At 37.6% G+C, this 21,473-nt stretch overlaps 2 protein-coding genes and 2 non-coding genes across 31 annotated transcripts in view; all 4 read left to right on the top strand.

The window, feature by feature from the left end:
- The first annotated feature begins 508 nt into the window (after window positions 1-508).
- On the top strand, window positions 509-5,065 carry nifk (nucleolar protein interacting with the FHA domain of MKI67). Its single transcript, XM_053495947.1, has 6 exons — window positions 509-727; window positions 932-1,054; window positions 1,336-1,444; window positions 3,262-3,473; window positions 3,566-3,625; window positions 4,289-5,065. The coding sequence occupies exons 1-6, from the start codon at window positions 626-628 to the stop codon at window positions 4,475-4,477; spliced, it is 795 nt and encodes a 264-aa protein (XP_053351922.1). The 5' UTR covers window positions 509-625; the 3' UTR covers window positions 4,478-5,065.
- On the top strand, window positions 1,132-1,258 carry LOC128524897 (small nucleolar RNA ACA64). The gene has a single exon (XR_008360724.1). It is a non-coding gene; the product is annotated as a small nucleolar RNA ACA64 (small nucleolar RNA).
- On the top strand, window positions 3,786-3,912 carry LOC128524898 (small nucleolar RNA ACA64). Its single transcript, XR_008360725.1, has one exon. It is a non-coding gene; the product is annotated as a small nucleolar RNA ACA64 (small nucleolar RNA).
- A 1,001-nt stretch (window positions 5,066-6,066) lies between the features above and the next one.
- Window positions 6,067-21,473, top strand: part of clasp1a (cytoplasmic linker associated protein 1a) — a 60,939-nt gene continuing 45,532 nt past the window's right edge. For all 28 annotated transcript variants that reach the window (XM_053497325.1, XM_053497331.1, XM_053497335.1 and 25 more), the window contains exons 1-2: window positions 6,067-6,175; window positions 9,239-9,820. In XM_053497325.1, the coding sequence (XP_053353300.1) occupies window positions 9,626-9,820 (195 nt within the window). In that variant the 5' untranslated portion in view covers window positions 6,067-6,175; window positions 9,239-9,625. The remainder of the gene's footprint in view (window positions 6,176-9,238; window positions 9,821-21,473) is intronic.

Raw genomic sequence — 21,473 nt, forward strand, 5'->3', positions numbered from 1 at the left:
AACATAGTGGCCACAATACCAGCATACACCAGCCGTTTAAGATCAGTAAAAGAAAAAAAAAAAAAAACTAAAAAAAAAAACAAAAACCACATACTACTACTACTACTACTACTACTACTAATAATAATAATAATAATTACCATAATAATAATTAAAACAGAAAAAATCTACCTCGACAAAAGTCACGTCTGTAGCGGTAGAAAGCAATAAAACACAAAAAATGTTGTGACAAAGTGCATGTTCGGGAAAAAAATTTAAAATTTAAAATTTTACCGCGTTTATTTTGATTGGATTTACAGCTTTATATATATTTACTTTAACTTTATTTGAATCATTGTTGAAACAATAAGCCATCACAAAAATTAAACCTCTATTATTATTATTATTATTAATATTTGTAAAACACATGTTTAAAGACAGCGAGACAGTGAGGTCGGTGTCCTCCGATACAGCAGGGGGCGCTTTATAACTTTTTAGTTTAGGAAGTCGTTTCCTGGTTCTGAGCACATTGTGTTTCCTCTTGTCGAGAAACGTGGTTGATTCGCGTGTGGCATAATTTTTCGTAAAGTGTTCCTTAGTGTGTGTTGTTATTTTTGTTAATTTGTTGTCATACTTTGTGTTCACGATGACAGAGGAACAGAAGAGCGAGAAGCTGCTCGCGCTCAACCCCAGTGAAGAAGCCGAGTTTCAGAGGAAAGTACAGCAAGTGAAGAAGCGACAGAAAGCGGTACGACCATGAACTGCACGTGCAGATAGCGTGCGTTGTAAAGGTTTTTGCGCATGACTTGATTAAAATGCATTTCTCGGTTTTTATGTTTCTTTTTTGTGATTGGAACTACCGTATGAGAGCTCAATAATACATTTAGTGGTAAATAAATGATCGTGGACTCCGGTTTAAACATCACTGCTTTTCCCCCCTGTCCTTGTCCAGGCCTTGTCCCCGGGTGTGGTGTATGTGGGACATCTTTCCCGGACCCTCGCCGAGCCACAGCTCAGAACTTACTTCTCTCAGTTTGGCAAAATCCTGCGCTTGAGGCTTTCCAGATCAAAAAGGGTAATTACATATATATTTTCAGACTTATGCATATTGTATAAACTATTGTTCAGTTATGTTCAGGAAGTTTAACTGGCACAATCTGAAAATTACCTTCAGCACGTGTATTGCAGTGGGTGAGATAATTGTGCCTACACGAAGGTGGTGCATTTAGCTTATTGTCAGCCCCATTCGCTGTGCAATGAAACCCATGTGCCTACAGGCCCATAAGAATAAATCCACTGACCTTCTTGTGTTTGGTAAAGCGCTGCATTCTGAGCTGATGTGTGCTGTTTTTGCAGACTGGCCGGAGTAAAGGCTATGGCTTTGTGGAATTTGACTGTGATGAAGTGGCCAAGATTGTGGCAGAGACAATGGACAACTACCTGATGGGAGAAAGGCTGATTAAATGTGAGTTCATATTTTAAACTGGAATATTGTCTGCCCATGAGTTACATGTGAAATCTGTGCTTCTTAATGCAAGAGACACCTGAAAACTGTTATTTTGAATGAGTGAGGCTGAATGTGAGTATGATTTTGTAGCCAGTTCATTAAAAGACAACGGTTGCACCTGGACTTCTAATAGCAGTTACTTTATTTTTATTTTTTTTTAAATATGGGCTTGTGAGCCTCCCCAAAAAGTGGTGAAACTATGTTAAAAGATAAACAGAAAAGTGACTTAGGTACCATTACAGTAGATATTCTCCTATTCTGAGTAAAAAAATAAATAAAATAACTGATTGTGATTGTGTGTATGTATACATGTATGTATGTGTAATATATACATACAGTGGAACCTCGCATTACAAGTAACGCGGTTTACGAGTGTTTCGGAAGACGCGCGAAGATTTTTAATAAATTTTGACTTAAAAAACAAGCGTTGACATGGTTTACAAGCTCCGAGTATCATGTATAACGCATGCGCTTCTTGTTTTGACACAGAGCGTCGCGTCATCACAACTGAGCTAATGGTTTTTCTCTCTCTGGCGCTGCGGGTATTTATCTTCCCATGCTGGGTCTTAGTGCTCGTCTCTTACTGGTATAATCAATCCATGTGTGCGTGTTTCTTTCTCTTGCGCTGCAGAGTGTGTGTGTTGTGTGTACGCGCATAATTTGACACCGCCGGTTCACACACACGCGCTCTCTTTCTCTCTCGCCTTTACTGTGTGCCAGTGTTTGAGTGTGTGTGTTGTGTGTGTTTTTTTCTTGGGAGAAAGCGCTGCAGAGTGTGTGTTGTGTGTGCACATAATTTGACACCCCGCCTGTTCAAACACAAACACACACGCTCTCTTTTTCTCTCGCCTTTACTGTGTGTCAGTGTTTGTGTGTGTTTTTCTTTCTCTTGCGCTGCAGTGTGTGTGTTATGTGTGCGCGCGTAATTTGACACCGCGCAGGTTCGCACACACACACTCTCTCGTCGTTAGTGTGTGTCAGTTTTTGTGTGTTGCGTGTGTAATTTGACACTGTGCCGGTTTACACACACTCTCTCTCTCTTTCTCTCTCTCGCCTTTAATGTGTGTGTGTGTGTGAGAAACAGAGGGGGTGCTTCACTTACACACAACCGGCACGGTGTCAAATTACGCTCGCGCACACACAACACACACTCAGCAGTGCAGAAGAGAGAAAAACACAGCGCCTGTGCGCATAAATGGAGCACTTATTGGTCGGGATTTATTTTTACCAATTTATATTTATTTTTTTCATAACATGCAGGTTAATTTGTTTTTACTTTATATTTTGTGTTAATTATTCTTATGTATTTATTATTTTGGGCTGTGGCATGAATAATTTTAATTTCCATTGTTTCTTATGGGAAAAATGTGCTTTGATTTACGAGTGTTTTGGGATACACGCCTGCTTCCGGAACGAATTATGCTCGTAATCCGAGGTTCCACTGTGTGTGTGTGTGTGTGTGTGTGTGTGTGTGTGTGTGTGTGTGTGTGTGTGTATATATATATATATATATATATATATAAAACACACACACACTAGGAATTTTGTAGGGAAAATATATATGAATATATAAATGAAACTAAAAAAATGTCAAAGTAATTCTTAAATTAAATAGGACTGCTAAAAGTAAAAAATAAAAAATAAAAAATTGTTGTTACTAAGATGTGGTTTAATGTTTTTTGTGTTTGTTAACCAATGTGCATTTTTTATTTAAAACAGAAACATTGACATGAAATGGATGTCAAAGAATGATTAAATGTTTGTGGTTCGGACAGGTCATGTGGTGCCACCTGAGAAAGTCCATGAAAAACTCTTTGTTGGTTCTGGGAAATTGTTTAAGAAGCCCATTAATCCAGCAGTTGGGCGTTATAACAGAGGTCACAGTGAAGAAGATATAAAGAAACTTACTGACAAGCTTCTTAAAAAAGAATCTAAACTTCGCAAGAGACTGGCGGAAAGGGGCATTGACTATGATTTTCCAGGATTTGTGAGTAATTGCATATATTTACCTTTTTTTAATGTTTTAGTGACACTTGTGTTAGTAATCTGTTAATGATTGTATACAATAATTTTTTTCAGGCTGCTCAAAATCCAGCAAAGAAGACACTGTCAGGTGCTGAAACATCTGTCTGCAGTGAGGTGAGTGCAGATAGCATTTGGTCCTGGAGGAACATCATTTCGTTTCACTGTGTACTAAACTGTACATGGTTGAAATGACAATAGAAGCCTACTTGACTTGAGATTGGAATCTTGTTTTTGTTAGCGTGACAGTAGTCAAAATTCCTTGCAGTTTTTTGGCACAGTCTGAAAATTACTCTAGCTGTTTTAGTCTTCTGGAGTAAGATAACTGTGCCAACAGGAAGCTGGTACATTTAGCTTATTGTCAGCTGATGTAGCTGCACAATGAAACCCATGTGCCAACAAGCTAGTATGCTTGATCGAAATTTTCTCCCCTCCAACCCATTAAATAAGTTAATATTTAACTGATTGTAAACTGCTTAGTGATTATGCTAGTTAGTTGCTGTATTTTTATGTCCATTAGAATTGCACAGGGTGCATTGCTATAGTGGATATAATAGTATATAATTCAGAGGTTTCAAACATGAAGTTTGAAACGAAGAAGAATGCCAATGCGGAATAAATTTTGAAACCTGTAAAGTATTAGTTCATTATACATTAGTTCATTAAACAGATTAGTATAATCCATATAATGAAGATGAGTAGTTCATAGTGGGTTTTTTTTTTTTAAATCTGTGTTTGCACATTTTCTTTGCTTGATAATAATTGATGTATGAATTATAGGACAACACACCAGTCTGTACACCTTCAGTCTTGGAGAGGAGACGGTCTATAAAAGTCAAGGATGATGATGTGGATGATGAAATTGTTCTCAAAATTCCAGCAAAAGACAGTGAAGATGTAGAAACCTCTGAAGAAGACACAGAGGAGGAAGGATCAGAAGAGGAAGAGTCACATGTAGATAAGGACTGAACCTCTGTTTTTCAGGAGGAAATAAAGAACTTTATTCATGAAAATGGGCTCAATTACAACATCTGTAATTGTACTGAGGTTTCTCAGATTCTCTCAGAAAAAGAGAGGAGTTACCTATGCAGCTGTTGGACTGTTTTAGCATTTGCACATCTCTGATTAAAAGGTTTTTAATGCATATGTGTTCTTTGCCTGGGCCTCAGATGAGGATAATTTGTCAGTTTTGTTAAAACCCCTAATGCTTGGCATGTAATGTTACCCCTTTAATGTGTAGCCCCTCACTCACTTGTGTTTAGGCTGATTATACTCCCGAAGAACAAAAACACACAATCATTAGAATTTACTTTCATGCAAAGTATTGAAATGCAAACCTAAATGCTGATCTTAAAAACGTGGGTTACTTAGCAGACGCGCAGTGATGCATAATGTGGTCCTTGTGCTGCATGTTATTTTCTTTCAGATAACTGTTTAAGTGTGTATGGTTTGTAAATGGATGTTAGTTCTGGAAAATCTAACTAAACATTTGTTTTCCATGTAATTATATTATAATACTTGTCCAAATAAAAAGAAAAATACCTTAAACAAATATTATCTATGGCTGTTACATCTGTGTCCCAGATAAGTGTGCAATATTTTGAATTTAAGATTCAATCAACTTTCATACCGCGTATTCTGTCCTGGGTTCTAGGGGGCCTGGAGCCTATCCCAGGGGATCCTGTGTACACCCTGGACAGGGTGCTAATTCATCACAGAAACCACAGATAATCTATGGGACCAACAAATAGCCTAATATGCATGTCTTTGGAATGTGGAAGGAAACCCACCAAGCACGGGGAGAATATGCAAACTTCATGCGCACAGACCCGAGGGAGCAATCCAACTGTTTACCCCGAGGTGTGCGGGATCAAAATGCTACCAATTTAGGTTGGTGTTTCTAAAATGCAGAAGGCAGTAATTTGAGTAAATTAATAATAAGGCTTTCTATATTTGTGAAATTCTGCTTTGATTTTCATTTAATATAAAGCTAAGTGTTTGAGAGACTATATAACATCATCAAATTATCTTAACTATTTTTTTTACAACTAGTCAAGTTATCATTTCACGTCCTACAGATTATTTAAGGGACTTTAATCACTAGAGGGCGCCAGACTTGTAGAAATCAGTTACTGCTCATACACAGTACACGCGCATCCCTTAATCATGTCCCTACTTACACCTCTGCAGTGTGCGAAAAGTACAGAGAACTGTAGCATATAGTTTATATGTGCACAATGATGAGTAAAGAGAAGTCCTATATAGGCTGTGAGGATACAGTTCAGTCTCTCATCAGAATGTAATTACTGTGAAAGGCAGTGTTTGTGCAGTATCTTACTGAGCAGGAGCTACATTCAGGGGGAAGAAACAGACTAAATAACCGCCATGATCTGGGAAATACATTTCTAAAACGATTATAAGACAATCCTCTGGGTCTACAGTATTTACATCATCGTGGTGAGTTTAGGGTTGAAAATCACGCCGTCATAATAACACTGGGTAAGGCGCTAATGGTTCGCGCATGCGCACAGCGGCTCCGTCATTGTCCCCCACACAGCCGGGCAGCCCGGGCTACACACACACACGCGCGCGCGCGCACACGCTGCTGTATTCCCTCAGTGTCCGATACGCCTCTCTTCCCCTCTTAATTACACTTGAATTATTATGGTAAGTCTGTCTACAAATCATTATTTTACACCGTCTTGTAACCTTGTTTTGCGATTTATTCTTCGTTACACAGGTGACCTGTAAGCTAGTGTGCTGCTTTGTGCGGGATGTTAGTGGGCTAATATTAGCCAGGTTAGCCAGCTTTCCTTAAGCAGTCGATGAAAACGAAAGATGCGGTCGTTTAAGCTTTAAAGCTGCTTAAAAATACCTCTGTTTATCCATATTGTGTAATTTGCTCAGCGGTTTTTTTTAACTGTTGGTTATATTTTTGAAACGCCCATCACTGCGGTCAGAAGAGTAGCCTCTAGCGCCGCAGCTAACGCTAAGAGGGCGATGACAAGGCGCATCCTGACACAAAACACACACAGATTCAGTAACTCTCAGCTGTTTATTCAGGAATATTCGAAGCATATTGCTTATTAACCTGTGTTTGTTCATTGTCAAATGCGGCCAAATTGTGAACATTGAGGTACTGTTGAATCGAAGATAGTTTGAGAAATATATCTGTATGGCTTTTATTTCTGGTAGTGGTAACCAGCTAGCTTAGCTGCGTGCTACAGTTTGCTCACTGCTGGGATAGTGTACCTAAAAACACACACACTCAGGTATCAGATAGTGTGGAGACATTGTCTTAGATAGCACGATTTGGTCCCTGAGAGTACAGTAGGATAGTATGTACCTGTAAGGAAAAGCCAACAAAAGACTACAGAAACAGCTTTGCAGATATTTTCTTGTTGTAATTGTATAGGTTGTTAGTTCTAGGAAAATTAGTAAAATGTTTGTGATGACTCATCCTGAGTTCAACCAGTTAAATGCTCTTAAGAGTGGTTCATCAGGTCATTCCTGGCCAGAGAATCCCTTTACTAGCCATCCATTTGGTTGAGGATATTAATAAGGTTATTCATTTTTAAATAGGCTGAAATTTGTGTGCAAATTGGTGGTTTTGTTTATGACAATGTTTTATTAACTTGAGTATTAATGTTGGGAATCAGCAGTCTCCTCCTGATACAATATCACTACAGCCCGGTGCTGATTCAATAAAAATTGCCATTATATAAGTGTAACAATTTTATAAATATTCTGATTTTAATGCATTTGAACGGTACAAAGTAATTTCAAATACAAGAATTTAACATTTTGCCAAAATGCAAATTATTTACTGAGCTGGGCATATTTCTATCATCTGCCATAATTATTATATTATAGTAAACAAAGTTGGTAAATAAATCACTCCTACCACATGGGATGAAATTGTGGAAATAGTTAAGATTGCACCACTTGCAGGATTATAAAGTAACAGCGACGTGTTACTGTTGGAATCGCCTGCACTTTCTACAAAGTAGTTTATATCCGTGGCCGATCGGCTTGAGCACTGTCACGGCCAATCAAACGGAAAACCAGCCAATTTTGGTCAATGGTCGATTAAACCCTTCTTTTGTATTATGAATGTAAAACAGTTTCTATAAATATATATTTTGGAGTCGATACAGGAATCACCACACAAAAGAATCGCGATTCATAACTGTATCAATCATCACATCTCTATGGTGTTCATTACCTCAATGTTTCACTAACTTAAACTGATCGAGAATATATTTTATCTGCCATTCAGTATCCACCTTGATCACCCTGTGGCTCTCACACACCATTTGGTAGATATCATTTTATATATGTACACCAAAATTGTTTAAGTTGTTGTCTTGGTTTAAGTCAACAGGTGTTGGTGAAATGGTGGTCATCAGAAATACTCCACTTTTGTGGAAAAACAGCTGTTGCTAAACTCTTCACTGTTGTGTCAGGTTTGTTTAGATTTGGCATGTTTTTGAATGCGATGGACTGTTGTGTAAATAAGCACTTTAGCTCGCAGTCACTCTGACCTCTTGTTTCAGAAGGAAGTACATCAGCGTAAGAAAAAGCCATTTCCATGACAACTTTTCAGTGTGATGTAAAACAGCTTTTAGGGATCAGTAACACACATTGTTTGAATTATAGTAGGAATTTAACTCTGTAAGTAAACTATGTGTATTTGTGAGAGAGATTCTTTTAAAAGGTGAATTTAACATTGTGTCAGTTGGTTCTGTTTTCTTTGTATCAGAAACGTGGTGGTGTTCAGCTACCTTAAATCTACCACAAAATTACAACATGTCTCGCATGTCTCTCCTTCTCTCCAGTCATACTTTTTGTGTTATTTTTATTAGTGCTTGTACGATGCTTTAGGATTTTCCTGTAAATTTATAAAAAAAACTCTTTACAGACATCTGTGTCTACTTCACAAAGGTTTCTGTAATGGCTGAAAAGTGATCATAAAGCAGATAATTTGCGTTTAAAAGTTTACAGCAGTGGCAGTGTTTTACAAAACAAAATACCTAGCAGGTGTCACTGACTGAGAGTTTTCTGGAAGTTCTTCAGGGCATTGAACACTGCACTTTATTGCAATTTTTTTAAATAAAAAGAAAAAAATGAGAGAAAATGGAGAGGCTGGTGAGAGAATAACTTTATAGTTGCTCTAAAGTAATGAATAAAAGGACCAAAAATGTGGCAGGTGTTGAACACTAAATATTATTAACTCATTAAAAGGAAATCTTGTAATTTATTAAGAAAAGTACATTTGTATAAAATTTACCAATGACAGCAGCGAGTTGCTGTAGTGCAGGATAAGGAAAACTTATTACAAAAGTCATTCAATTAAAGAAATGCTACTTGTTAAGCTTTTCCAAGTGTTTTAGGTGTTTCTCTGCCCGCCTATGTGATGCATTTGTGTTATCTAAATGGTTGCATGTGGAGAGTTTGATCCTAGTTCAGCTTTAATGAGCATCTGGCTCATAGTTTCCTACTGTGTCATGGTGCTAAGGTATGGCAGTTGCAGTGCCACCCATAGTTAAAACAGAAATTTCACTGCCAAATGTTTGGCTCTCAAAAGTATGTCAAATTATCACTTGTAGTACATGTTTATCTTCATTGGCAAACCCACAGTTCAAATTACACTAGTGTTTAATTGCAAGGGTGCTGGCTAACTTTTTTTCCCCCTCTCTTGTTTGTTTTTTTGTTTTTTTTTTATTCTAGGCAGTTCAGCGTTAGAGGGGTTATGAAGCAATGTTCCCCCGAAGTCTCCCTCTCCCACACTAGTTACCACACTCCATGCTGCAGCCACTCTTGGAAGGTTTGCTGTTGGTAGCCTTTTGGCTTGGAAAGAAAGAAGAGCTCACAAGCCACATCAGCTGTTGTCGGAGCACATATGGTGCATTGTTGCCATTCCCAGGCCTTCCTCCTCAAGGCTCAGCCTTTTGCTGCCCTGCTGTGCAAGTAGGATTTGTCATACGACAGGATATTAATATATTTAGTCTATTTCTTTTGTATTTTTGGGTTTGGGGGGGTCACACAAGGACGATAAAGGTTGCTTTTAATTTTTTCTCCCACTGCCTTTGAGGTGGTGGTTGAGCGATAAAGGCCATGGAGCCCAATATGGAGTACTGTCTGGCACAAGTGCTACAGAAGGATGTGGGCAGGAGACTGCAGGTTGGACAGGAGCTTATTGATTACATCACTGATAAGGAGAAGTCTTATGACCTGGAGCAGGATCAAACTGCACTGGACAAGATGGTGGATGGTCTTGCTTCCTCCTGGGTCAACTCCAGCAACTTCAAGGTAAAACCTCAATCGTTTAACAAATGCTAGGGAATATTCTGTAGGACGCTTTGATACCGAATAAGTAAAGATGCATTACTGTGTTGCATGAATGTCATTATTTTCCTGGATGTGGCAGTACAGAGTACAGGCAGTCCCATGTTTTGGCATTTGTCATTTAATTGACTTAGACATGTCTTGGGGATAAGAATTGATCTTTGAAGTGCACTCACTCTTTTAAGGTCCCTTCTAACAAACAAATTGTTTTGAAATCTCTCTATGACTAGGAACAGATTAATGCCAAAGAGATATGAATCTCTAAATGGTTTTGTTTTCATTAGATCTAAAAAAAAATCCAAGGATGATAAAGCGTGTTTGGTATGTGACCGTGGCCCAACCTGTGCTTGCTCATGAAAGCATGAAGGATTTCACCTCATGAAAGTGAAAGTGCTTTCCTAGCACTTGCTAAAATACTAACAGAGGATACTTCTAACCCTGCAGGAAGCCAGAACAATCTAAGAAACAGCGCAAGGTATAAACCTGTAACATGTCAGTGTGTCATGCTGGTAAAGATTACCATGACATGAAAACATTTTGTTTAGTTCAGCTGAATTAACTGCTATTGCTGAAAACACAAATCAAGGTATTACGTAAATAAGTTTATTGAAGGGGAAATCCTCTTGCCAATATTTCGATTTCCATGAGAATATTTTAATTTTTTCAGTTTATTTGCTTGGTAATGACAGTGATAATGCTATATAAATATTGATGAAGTGCAGCTGTGTGCCTTAATATGAGGTTGTCTCGCATGTTTAAGGAATTACTATTGCTGGTATAGTGTTAACGCAATTCACCAATATCCAATGTGCTTGTTGTGCCAAAATTGTAGCCTATATTTAGTATAATTGTAGCTTTGTGGTTAAGGTGCACTGCAATACTCATTCGATTGGTTACACAAGCTTTACCTAAAGTGTGTATGTAAATGGAATGTATTTAATAAAATATTCACACTCTACACATGCATTTTGTATTCACATGAGAATAATTTACTTGTTTAGAAAACAGTTATGAAGGTACTGTGTAAAATGTAAATTAGTCTAAAGCACTGAGTGACTGAAGTTTTTAAATATTGCATTTAACACTTTTTGTGTAATAAAACGGATATTTGTTTCATGCTGGCTTGGGTAAGCAAATATTTTTATTCATGCTCTTGTCTTCAAGCTAGAAATCCTGAAAGCAGGATGGTAAGAACAAATAAATATGTTACTGTTTTTTATGTCTATCAGACATTTTTCTCATGTAACACCGAGGTAACAGTCAGGAACTCAACTTGGTTAGAGGGCTTATTTAAAGCTTGTGATCAACAGACGTTTTTGACACATGCATATTAAGAGCCGTTGGACAATAATACATTAAAGGAAAGCATTTTTGTCACTGTAACCGAGTCCTAATTACCAAATTAGGTCATGTACTGTATAAATAGTAGGGACAGGAATCGATAAGAACCACCCAATAAGATATTATCACAATGCCTAGCTGCCAATGTGATTTGTGTTAGGATTCTGTAAGTATCACAATTTTATAGATATCCCAATTGGGTATAATTTTTCTATCCAGATTTTGTTAAAATTGTAAACACACTTAACAAATATTTTGTTCTACCCCACAGTATGCTGTGCTGTCTGTCAAAGTGTGAATAGTTTCAAATGCCACATGCAGGAGTATTGAGGAATGGCAAAATTAAAATTTAATTTAAAAAAATTAATTTTGGAGTCAGCGTGCCGAGGCCATATATCTGCTGCTATATATCATAAATCTTGCCCTTTACCTTGCTCTGGGCTGCTCTGGTGGAAATAAATGTTGGACAGAAATCCCCTGTGCTATTAGTCACTCTAATTTAATAGCAAGCACTATATTCTAAAAACAAAATATAACTGCTCGAAAATTTGCTTTTAATAACTTTTTACCTGGCATAATTACTCTTGAGCATTTTATGTGACGTGTAACCGCAAACGACACGTTTTTTCTCTCTCCCTGTTTTTATGATAAAATAAGGCGAAATATTTGCCTTGGGTTATAAGAATTGCTGTCTTTTGTGCAACCCTTGACATCAGTGGAGTTAAGCACAGCAGCTGTTTGATTTAGTCTTATGATTATGTTCGGTTCAAACTGGTGTGTGAGAGTGGCATTTAGTTTCAGTGTCGAAACACATCAAATATTTTTATCTAAAAGTAACAAGAACGAGTAAAGCTCTCGGAAAGAGTGAAGAATGAGAGAGCATTTATTTTGTTGACAGACAAAATAATAGAATCCAAACTTGAATTATTCATTTGTGAACATTATATTTTTTTGTGCCATATTACTTAATTGCTGGTGGTTTGGAGCAGTCACTGTAGAAAAAACATGATGCAACAATCACAGAAACAGCTACCTCAGAGCGCACAAGTAAAATCGGCACAAATGACACAAATGTGGCCTCCGAGTGGCGCAGTGGTAAAGCGCTCGCCCTATCATCCGGAGATCATCCCTGGGTGATGCTGTTTTCCTCTTACAGCCGGAGGCACAGAGATTGGCCGAGTGTGTTACTCCGCCCCTAACGCTGCATGAGCAAGCAGTTCGAAAAGATGCGGTCGGCTGGCGTCACGCGGTTCGGAGGAAACACGTGATAGTCTTCGGCCCTCCCGGCTAAGTGGTAGTAGTAGCCTTAATGTGGGAGCCCCCTAGTGACGGGGAGGAACTGGCCACGACTAAATTAGGGAGAAAATCGGGGAAAAAAAAACAAAAAAACAAATGAGACAAATATAACTAGGGCTGAATCTCTGAATACTTTTATTCATGACTATGTAATATGGATACAATTGGGACATGCTTATAATTCTAAAAAGGAATAAATTAAAAGTTTGAAGACTGTGGTATGTTTAATTACAGAATCACAGTGTGTTCATGTGGTTCTTACTCAAAGTAGTTTTTTATGATGTGCCTGATCCTGCTGAGGAAAAGATTCATAAAGTTGCAGGCAAATGTGCATGGCCAGTACACAGAAGCATGGCTTACCATAACTAAAGAGCCAGGGGTAGCTCGGTGGTTAAGGCATTGGACTACGGTTCAGAAGATCGCAGGTTCAAACCCCACAACCACTAGGTTGTCACTGTTGGGCTCTTGAGCAAGGCCCTTAACCCTCAACTGCTCAGATGTGTAATGACATAAAAATGTAAGTCGCTCTGGATAAGAGCGTCTGCCAAATGCCTAAATGTAAATGTAAAGAGGATTTGCTTAGTTGGCTTGATCTGTTCATGAAAATATTTTAATCATTTATTGCCAGCTGCTAGCAGTCTAAGAATTACTGTCACACAGGACAGTGTAGTGCACCCATATGTTGCATTTGAACATCCCTTTACAGGTGTAGACTCCCTTGGCTTTATACTGTAACACACTTCACTCTCCTGAGTAGGGTTTTTAGTAAGGTTTGGAGCATAGCTGTGGGGAATTGTGTTCTTCCAGCTAATTGTATTAGTCCGACTAAAATTGGTCTTTAAAAATTTTTTTATCGTGTTAGTCCAACTGAAATCGTAAAAAAAAAAAAAAATAAGTTAGACTAGCACACCCAGATAATATGGTTAACCAAAACATATCATGACCAAAATGTACAGCACTGTAAAGTTTACCACTCGACCTGCTACTATTTAGCTAGCTAACTCCTTTGTCTGTTGTTTTGGTCTGTTACATAATAGGTCACCAGGTATACAATACTAACAAGCTGAAAGGGGGCATATCACCATCTATTGTAGAGGAGACTAGCATACTCCGGTCGTTAATCAATGACTGCTTGCCACAGTATTTGTCCCATTAAATGGCCTAGTCAAGCTGTAACCATGGCTCGACTTAACTCTGCATCTACTGAGGTCAGCCACTCATATTGGGTGAGAAAGTCTGGGCCACATTTCTATTCTCATCCCAAAGTTGTTCATTGGGGTTGAGGTTAGGGCTCTGTGTAGGAAGCTTGGGTTTTTCTACTTTAGCCTTGACTGGCAATATCTTCATTGAGATCACTTTGTGCACCGAAACACTGGTTCACTGTTCATGCTGGAACAGGTTGAGCCTCTTTGGTTGAGTGGACAGACATTTTTAAAGTCACAGCATTCACAGACATTATATGCAGTTAAGTGTTTCCACCTCTGTAGCAGTAATTTGGAACTATAATTATATTGTTTTTTTCTTATGTACACTGGACATGAGTAGTAAGTCAGTAAGCCACTAATATTAATTGGGTCAAACAGATCACAAAAACGAGGTTTAATAGATTTGATATGCTAATTTCTTAAAGCGAAAGCAATTTAGTTTTTTTAGGCTAAATTAGCCTGTTCATTCATAATATGCTCATAAATATCGAATACATATTCAATGATTTGAAATTAAGTTGCTTTACTGTGTACAAGTATTGTCATCTTTTTGCAAATGACCAATCAAATTGCAACCTTTTCAGTCAAAATACTGTACAAACAAGAGACACTCTGTGTCCAGTGGGCAGGTCGTCTAAGGCAAAGTGTCAGTCTGTCTATTTGTGCTCACTCATTTTTTCTCCTACTCCAGCTCTCTCTGTTGCGCTGTTGTGTTCTGTCAATACTCTCCATTATACAGCTGCTGTTAATGAAGTTCTGAATGCTCCAATTAAGCCATCTTGTGTTTGAAAGTCGGGTAGTCGTGAGGCTCATGGTACGTTACTCCTAATTTAACTGCTACAAGTCAGTGGAATAAGGAAGGCTGTCTTACCCAATCAGAGACTGGGGCAGCGGGACGGACTTTGGGCTGTAGATGATTGCCGTATTATGACTAAAAATTGCAAACTCTAAATGTTTGCACCAAACAGCAGCCTATGAGCAGATATCTGAATCTAGACTTAATTCATGCATAAAGTGGGTGTGTTGCAGTGTCATGGTTAGTAACGGCCTTTGATGTGATAGGAAACTCATGTTGACTTTTGTTAAAATACTTAAAGTTCTTTTTCCACTTTAAATACAGTCTAAAAACAAACACTTACTGTATATATTCCCCTATAGCTATTTTTCTCGTAAATGTTGTTCCAGTCTTAATATTCGGTCAAAAGAGCAAGTAAATAAAGCCATTATTAGGCTGAGAAAACAAAAAAGACTTATTTAAGAGATAGTGGAAACATGAGTTAAACACTCTTAAAAAGAAGGAATGTATTGGTGAGCTCAGCAACACCAAAAGACCTGAAGGAGCATAAAAGAAAACTAAAATAGGTGCTCACAGAATGCTTTCCTTGGTAAGGAAAAAAATATTTCACAGCATCTAAAGAAATTTTCTGTATATTTTCACATTCTGAGGACAAAACTGAAGGCAGAAAGAACCACAAACAAGCGACAACTGAAGGCGGCTGAAGGAAAGGCCTGGCAAAGCATTTCCAGGAAGGAAGCGCAACATTTGATTGTCTGTGTTTCAGACTTGAGACAGTTGTTGACCACAAAAACTTTGCAACCAAGTATTTAAAATACTTGATTTTGCTTATTTTATCCAGCTTCTTTTGAGCCTAAAAATAGAGAGACCTTGAAATTCCCTAAATAATTATTTTTGCTAAATTCAATTTTCCATTCAGAATCAAGTCACACTTTTTAAATAATCTATACTTTTTTAAACTTTAACTTATTAGTTAATTAATTTACAAAGATTACGAAAAAAATTAAACAATCAACAACACAAGTATTGACTCTTCAGTGTCTATAGGAAGTTAAAGGGTTTGTGCGTGCATGCTACATAATTTGGTTATTTATTTATTCCCCAATAAAGCCTTTTGGTTGGTCATTTTCATGTAAAGGTCAAGTAAAACAAGGACAGAATTAGTAAAATTTATTTATTGCGCACACATAATTGTCAAAACCACCAGTTACTTCAGAGTAGCAGCTAGCCAGCTAGCACAAATCATATTAGCTAGCAAATGCTAATTAAAAAATTTGACCCTAAACTTTAAACATTCCACCATAAACAATAAAAAAATGCAGCAAATACAACTGTCATCATTTTCATACATTTTACTGTTCTACTTTGTGTTCTTTGGCAAATCAGCCAAATGTCTGCATTAACAACATTAGAAATTGAATGAAGTGTTTGATTCTCAAGTTCACCACCCTGCGTTTTTTTTTTGTTGTTGTTGTTGTTGTAAACTGAACCGTTCAGTTCACAAAAAAGGTGGTGTTTATTGAATAGTGCTCCTTTAGTGTGTTTATGCACAACACTTTTCCCAGGTTGTTTGTTGTTCTTACCAGAGTTGGCCTGTCTAACTAATCTGGCCTGTCGTGTAGGCATGGTGGGGGGGGGGAGTACGTCTGTACTATTAAAAAGGGAATACTGAGATATAGAGCAGTTTGCAACAGCTGTCTGTTGAATTGAAAATCGCAATTCCCAAAAATCTTATTAAGTCATCTACCTGAAGTTCACTGCTCTGCTGTTCAAAAATTTATGACCCTGACTGTATGTGTAAGTGTCTAAATTCTCATAGTATGGCACATTTTTCCTTCAAATTTGATCTGCTAGTATGTTTTTCTCTTGTTCCCCCATACCATGATACCATCACACGGCACCTAACTGCTTTTCTGTACCGTGAAAATGTTAACCTGGAACATAGCTTAGGGTGAGACCTTGAAAAAATAATCTAATCTTGCCTTTCAATCCAGGTTGCCTTAATTTATTACTCTAAGATACATATTCTCATTTTAAGGAAGGTTGTGCATAAAACCCAGTGCTACTCTGTCGAGCAGAACCACAGGTGAAACATCACTCATGAAGAATAACACATTGCGTCAGTGTAAATGAAGTCTTCTGTGTCAAGCTTTCCAATCACCCAGTCCTCAGTTGTAGCCCAGTGACTAAAAGGGATGAGCTGTCATTTCCTGTATGAAGCGCTTTTTTTCATGTCGAGATCTGTTAATTCTCACATCACTTTGGAGAAGCGACCTCCCAAACGCTTGTCAGGAGCTGTTTAGTTGTGTTTACCTCAGTGTCACTCTGGTGCTTAGGTGCACTTTATTATCACTGCCACAGCTTTTTACTTTCAACACAACACTTTATGATAAAATTTTATATGATGGATTTGAGTCTAACATTAAGAACACTTCCTTAACACACTGCAAATACTGATGGATGATGCTTATGGTTGGAGCTGGCTAAGGCTTAGGGATTTATCAGGTAAATTATAACAATGTACTATTTCACTTAAAAATGTGATCAGTGAAGATTCCCTCCGACTCACTCCCGTGTGCAAGTGTTTACAGATGAGTTGTCATGGAAACAGTTTCTTACTGATTATACTGAGTGTTTCCCGCAGATCTGAAATATACTTGTGTGGGTGGAGATGCTGCTTGTGGTCTTGTCTTTTATAGGTATTTTTAAAAAAGATTTTTTTATTTATTTGATTGCTGTTGAGTAGCTAAAAAATATTGTATTTGTTATATTATGTTTCTTTTTATTGTCATCAAACTGACTATACCGCTGTCTGCTGCCTCACCCCTAGACTTGTGATCAAAATATATGTTGAGCCAATAATGAAGTATTTAATTTTTATTTTGTATTTTGTTTCACATAGTGTTTGATTGTTTTAAAATAATACAACGAACCAAGATATAAATACATCCAATTTGTGCATTGATGCATTTTTAAAGAATAAAGAATCATTAAGCTAAGGCAGCAAAAAAGAGAGAGCTGACATACCCTCACTTCTGTTTATCAGAGCGACTTTAAACAGTGACTGGTGTCTGTAGGCTTGTATGAAGAGGGCAGATAACATTTTTTCCTTCAAGTGTGTTATCCTGGCTTGTGACCAACTGGTCACATCTATTTGAACTGCTACATGTCTCTCAGAGGAAGCACATATTAGCTTTTGCTTTGCTAACCAGCTGGTAGCTGTATTTAATAAGAGAATTGGATCAAGAGAGACATGCATCTAATGAAATCACCTTGCCTCACCAGTATGTATGTTTTTATTTAGAGATTTAAATAACATACTGTATGCAAAATGTACATGCGAATTAAACCAGAACAAAGATAATTGACTTGTTACATGTGTCTGCAGCCACATTCACACCGCCGGTTTAAAGGGAATAAAAACGTAATCAGGGGTCGTTGTTGTCACATCTTAAATCTGGGCCAGAAGTAGTTCACCGGGGCTAGATGAGATCTGTATGAAAAGGGAGAATCCTCCCTATGTGGAACAATTAAATTTACATTTTCTCTTATTCAAATTGACACTGTTGCAAAGCAGATTTACAGAAACAAAAAAATATGAAAGGAAGTTACAAAAGTGTGGGGTAATATTTATATATAAATTAGAATTTACAGTTTGTCCTTGATAAGCAAGCTTTGGGCGACGGTCACAAGGAAAAACTCACCGAGATGACCATAGGAAGAAACCTTGAGTGGAACCAGATTCGACACGGGAAACACATCCTCATTTGTGTGATATCAGATAGCAGGGACTTATTTTCAGTTACACTGTGTTTCAGTGTTTAGAGCCTGGAAGTTCAGTACAATAGGAAATATGTTTAAGTGAATATGGAGCCCACTTTTATTGTTGGAGGTTCAGGTCCAAAACTGTTTTGTGGGAATTTCAGTCTTAAACTATTGAGCGATTGCAATCAACAAGTCCTTAGAGAAGAGGAACAGCGGTCTAGTGCCTTGAGACGTGTGATGAGTGCAAAACGCCATCAGGAGGCTTTAACTGTAAACAGGAGTTTACCAATAAATATCTTACTCAGGGTAAAATAAAGATATACCCACTGCACTTGGTTAGTTCTGTAGTGCATAAAGGTAAATTAACTGAAGTATTAGCTGAGATTGAGACTTTTTCGATCGCACAAAAAATGTTTAAGTGCTTCAGAGTGCAATAGATCGCACTGGGCTGATTCTAGCATTAAGAGATGCAGTAAGATTAAAAATTAAAACCTTCTCTCAACAAATCATTAGTTACCATAATTTGGTTTCAACTGTAATATAGGAGCCAATCCTAGAGCGTGAAGGCTGAATTGGTAACTTGGTTAAGTGCCTTGTCAGTAAGAACGAGCAGTAAATTGGGGAGACGGTGAGCTCCAAACAGCAGTGTGTGTGGTAAAAAAAAAAAACAGGTCTCGCACCTCAGCTATGACTGGAAAGGAATGATATGCAAAGTATTTCCATTATGTCACATTAGACGCTGTTGTTTTAAACACCATGTCTACTCTAATAGCCGTATGCCACGCTGTGCTTAAAAGCACACACTGAGGAAACTTAGTCCTGAATTCATGGTCTCCGTGTGATTTACAAAATGAGAAGGAAAGCTCAATATGTATGGGGCTTTATCACCTTTTATAGCAAGGTGATAGATCGGTGATACTTTAATTATTGTGACGTCACATCACAAGACTCACTTGACAAACCTGTCCACGCATCAGCCAGATTACTATTATGTGTGCATGTTTGTGTTTATTCGTTCAGGAGTCATGCTTGTTTTATAGTGACATTTGTTTTCTAGTGAGACTTGTTTTTCCAATTGTGCCAACAGGAATAAAATGAGTTTAGACCTGTACTGTTCTCATTATATGTCTAAGTAGTTAAAGACCTTTACTTGTGAAATGATGGTGGTAAGGCACATGCTTGGCCCTTGTTTATTACTCCTTCAACAACAAAAAAACCTAATATGAAGGACAGGTTTGCCATTTTTCTTAGTAATGAGATCCATCTGAGTCAGTAAGATATCTTTGCAGTATTCCACAGATTAAAGGCTATGATCACTATAATCAAGTGGATTATAGACACAGACATGCTTTAGAATAATGATCTTGTTGTTCTTGTATTGTTTTGCTGATACGAGGCTTAATAATTTTTAGCTGACTGTGGCTTTGGCCTGTTGTATGATAATCTTCACCCCTGCAGTAACTGGTCTCATGAGCTCTGAGGATCTTTGACGGTATAGTTGTGCTGCTAAACTCTCATGGCTTGCAGTTGTACTACTTTTAAGTATGGATATGTGGAGTTTATTTAGCACAGTACTGTATTTCAATTCTATATTAATAATTTATGTGATGTGTTAAAAAAAAATTCTAAAGAAATTATGGTGACTCTTAAAATGTGTGTGCGTTTGTTTACAGTTGAGACTCGATCCACCAGGATTACCTGATGTAAAGACCCATTTATGCTCTAATTCCTTAAAATTTTGTGTATGCTGATGTGTGCAGACCTGCATAGTATGGTGTGGGAGCATTTGCGTTGGGATTATAACGAAAAGGAGAGAAAGTTATGTGGCCTTCCAGGCCTCTGGTTTGCGCTGGGTCTCTGAGCCAAGCACCAGGCCGGGTGGATTCTCAGAAATAATTAACTGAAAATATAACCATTTTCCAGGTAATTATTAACAACCCTAATATTATCTAGATAAACCTGTTTGTGTCGTCTTGGTATGAGGTTATAAATTAACATGTGCACCATAAAGCTTTGTGTGCCAGGTATGTGCAGTGGAAATGTAAAACCACCCTGAGTAAGTGATCAGCTGTAGTGTTATCAATTTTCTCTACAACAAATGAGTACAATCTTAAATTACATGGTGTATACAAAAACAGATGTACTGATGGACATAAATGTAACTTTATTTCGTATAGGTTCGGTTATCAGATCGTGAAACGTCCTTAATTTTCTAGGGTAGGCCACTGTAAAAAAAAAAAAAAAAAAAAAAAAAAGGTTGCTTTGCAGGAGAGAAAGTAGTGGCATGTTGCAGGCTAACATGGTATTTGCCAATGCTGCTGATATGCATGGAATAAGCATAAGGTTTCAGTAGAATGACAGGGTGGATAATTATTTAGGATTAGAATTAACCATACCAGAGCAACTAGAGGCCTGTTTACACCCTGTGTTAGTATTTAAGTGGACAGCGCTAAGGCTTTGTGTAAACTGGGTCAGATGCATCTTAGAGAAGATTTGTAATATGTCCCAGATAGCACCATAGAAGAACTAATTGATTGCATCATTGTCCTCACTGGACAATTATAAAACGATAGTGTGAAAAGTTATCTCTGTATATTATTCATAATATTATGTGTGTATTTGCTGTCCTCTTTTGCTTCAATCATCCCGGATGTGTGCTAATGCCAGAATCTCCCATCCACATCCCAATGAAAATTTGGTGAAGGTACAGTTGGGTAGATGCTCAGTGTTGCTGGCTCTTAGATCAACCTCAACCTCATAAAGTGCTTGTGGGATGCTCTGGATCATATTAGGAAATGATAAGAACAGCTTTTAATGGACAGTAATTTCATCAAGCATTTCCACTGGAATAAGAGGCAGTCTATCATTTAAGCCCAACTACTGCACACAACAGTCCAGTTGTGTATAAATAAACAAACAAAAAAAGGTGTAGTTTGTAAACAGTACATGATTGATGGTTATTGTTAACATAATGGGTAACAGAAGATAAGATCAGGATAAAAAGGTAAATAGAATTAATTTTGTTAGTTTTTAAATTACAATCACTCTGTACAAGCCATTTTATATTCCATATCTGCCCATATTTTCTCACAGATTCCCTATTTAAGTAATGCTCACTGTAATTATTGTAATTCTTCTTTGTCCACGAACAAAGAATCAGGATTATACCTTCAAGGCCATTTGGAGATTGAGATGAATAGCTAAATGCGTAGGT

Source organism: Clarias gariepinus, chromosome 5, assembly GCF_024256425.1.
Source record: "Clarias gariepinus isolate MV-2021 ecotype Netherlands chromosome 5, CGAR_prim_01v2, whole genome shotgun sequence".
NCBI classification, from domain to species: Eukaryota; Metazoa; Chordata; class Actinopteri; order Siluriformes; family Clariidae; genus Clarias; species Clarias gariepinus.